The 1,935-nt window shown below is 48.5% G+C and overlaps 1 protein-coding gene across 1 annotated transcript; it reads right to left on the bottom strand.

The window, feature by feature from the left end:
• Positions 1-558: 558 nt before the first annotated feature.
• Positions 559-1,584, bottom strand: LOC147881393 (polygalacturonase non-catalytic subunit AroGP2-like). Its single transcript, XM_087402385.1, has one exon. The coding sequence runs from the start codon at positions 1,582-1,584 to the stop codon at positions 559-561; it is 1,026 nt and encodes a 341-aa protein (XP_087258511.1).
• Between the last annotated feature and the right edge of the window lie 351 nt (positions 1,585-1,935).

Here is a 1,935-nt window from a genome sequence, read left to right as displayed (position 1 = left end):
ATAGATGGGGAACGAGCAGCCGAAAAAAAGTGTTGCGAAACCGTTTGTCTTACGGTACTACTTGAAAGCATACACAAGAACGAACATGCTTCAGCTTTATTTAAATGACTGTAACTCTGTCAATACACCCAGATTGACGCATTGATCTAAATACGACGTGCTATGATCACGTAGGTGGAACGGATACTTAGATATCTATAAGCTTAGGTTCACGGTCCATTCAAGTGTACATGAGTAGATACCTTGCAGCCGCAGACTGCAATTTTACTTAGATATTGCGAAACCGTTTGTCTTATGGGACTACTTGAAAGCATACACAAGAACGAACATGCTTCAGCTTTATTTAAATGACTGTAACTCTGTAAACACACCCAGATTGACGCATTGATCTAAATACGACGTGCTATGATCACGTAGGTGGAACGGATACTTAGATATCTATAAGCGTAGGTTCACGGTCCATTCAAGTGTACATGAGTAGATACCTTGCAGCTGCAGGCTGCAATCGTATTCGGTAAGTTGGTTGAGGTGCGGTTTCTCAGATGCAAGGGCTTGTGTTCATGCATGCACCCAGACGTGCTCGTCGGCCCGCACCCAGTGGCACACCTCCCCGTGCCCAGGTGAGATCCCGAGCAGAGAGAAGGAGGGATGATTTGGATCCCAATGGCTTGTATCGAAGTGACAAATCGCCACTGCATCAATTGGGTGAGCCTGCTCGGGTCGCATTACCGCTTCGTATACCTTCGTGAATTGAAGCTCGTGGCATACACGCACCATGGAGGGAAACATCCGCTTGTGACAGACGACGTTGGAGTCCTGTAGCTTGGAACGCTCCGCCAAGGAAGTGATAGTGACCATGGTGTCGTTTGTGAGGAGGTTGGGGCTAGCATCTGATTCCAGGAAGTCGATGGAGGTACCCAGGATGGTCTTGACAAATCGAAGCATCTCTTCGATGGAACTGACGCAGGCCATGGAAGAATTGTCGGAGGTGGACGGCGGCTGGTTACATCGGGTGATAGTGTCAAGCATAGCAGCGGCCATGCGGGATGATTTGGGGATGCCAAAGGTGGCCAGGAGGCGGGGAAGAGCCGGTGGTTTCAGAGAGAGGTAGTGGGCGACCATGTCAGGGAGGTAAGGGTGAGAAGGGACGGGGTGATTGAGGTTGGGAAAAGGCATGGAAGCACCCAGGAACATCTGATGAAGACGGAAGAAATGGCCAGGCTCTACATATCTGGCAGTCATGTAGGGAGGATCACAGAAGTAGAATGCATCAAACCCAAGTGTCTTGGGGACGTCAAAGGAAAGCCTGAGCTCACTGGAACATAGCAGCCTGCCTTGAGAGCAAAGATCAGCCCCCCGAGAGCCATGATTCTCGGACAATTTCTTCGCCCACAACGCTGCTTCTGCAGAAGTCATTGGTGATTCTTCCATCAGGACACTCGCAGGGATGGGAAGGTGTGGGAATGCAGCCGCCCATGCTCTCTCTGCTTCCTTGTCAACTCCTCCATATCCATTGCTGAATCCCACTGCAGCAGCAGCAAGTATTGCAATCAGCCCGAAAGCAATATTATTCTGAGAGGCCATCCTCCCTGCAATATTCATCATCTTCTCAGATAGACAGAGGATGGTAGCTTCCTAAGCAATATTGTAAATGTGGCTCCATCTATTTACAGGAAAGATGTCCGGAAAGTTACATGAAGCTGCAGGCAAAATCAAGGGGCATCAATTATGGAATATCACGATATTCTCAGCTGCAGTTCTTCGACATAGACGATGTTCTCAGCTGGAGTTCTTCAACATAGACGATGCTGTGCGTTCGATGTTCTGTGTTCATTCTACAAGCGCGCTCTCAAACAAACGTACTCTTAGTCTTTGTCGCTAGGTACAAATGGATGTTTCCACCACCTTAGTCCTCATCAAAATCGATTAATATGC

Source organism: Dipteris shenzhenensis, chromosome 31 (genome assembly GCF_047967505.1).
Source record: "Dipteris shenzhenensis isolate YYH24624 ecotype China chromosome 31, Dip_SZ_1.0, whole genome shotgun sequence".
Lineage (NCBI taxonomy): Eukaryota > Viridiplantae > Streptophyta > Polypodiopsida > Gleicheniales > Dipteridaceae > Dipteris > Dipteris shenzhenensis.
Note: the sequence above shows the minus strand (reverse complement) of the source record. Positions and strands in the feature narration are given on the sequence as shown.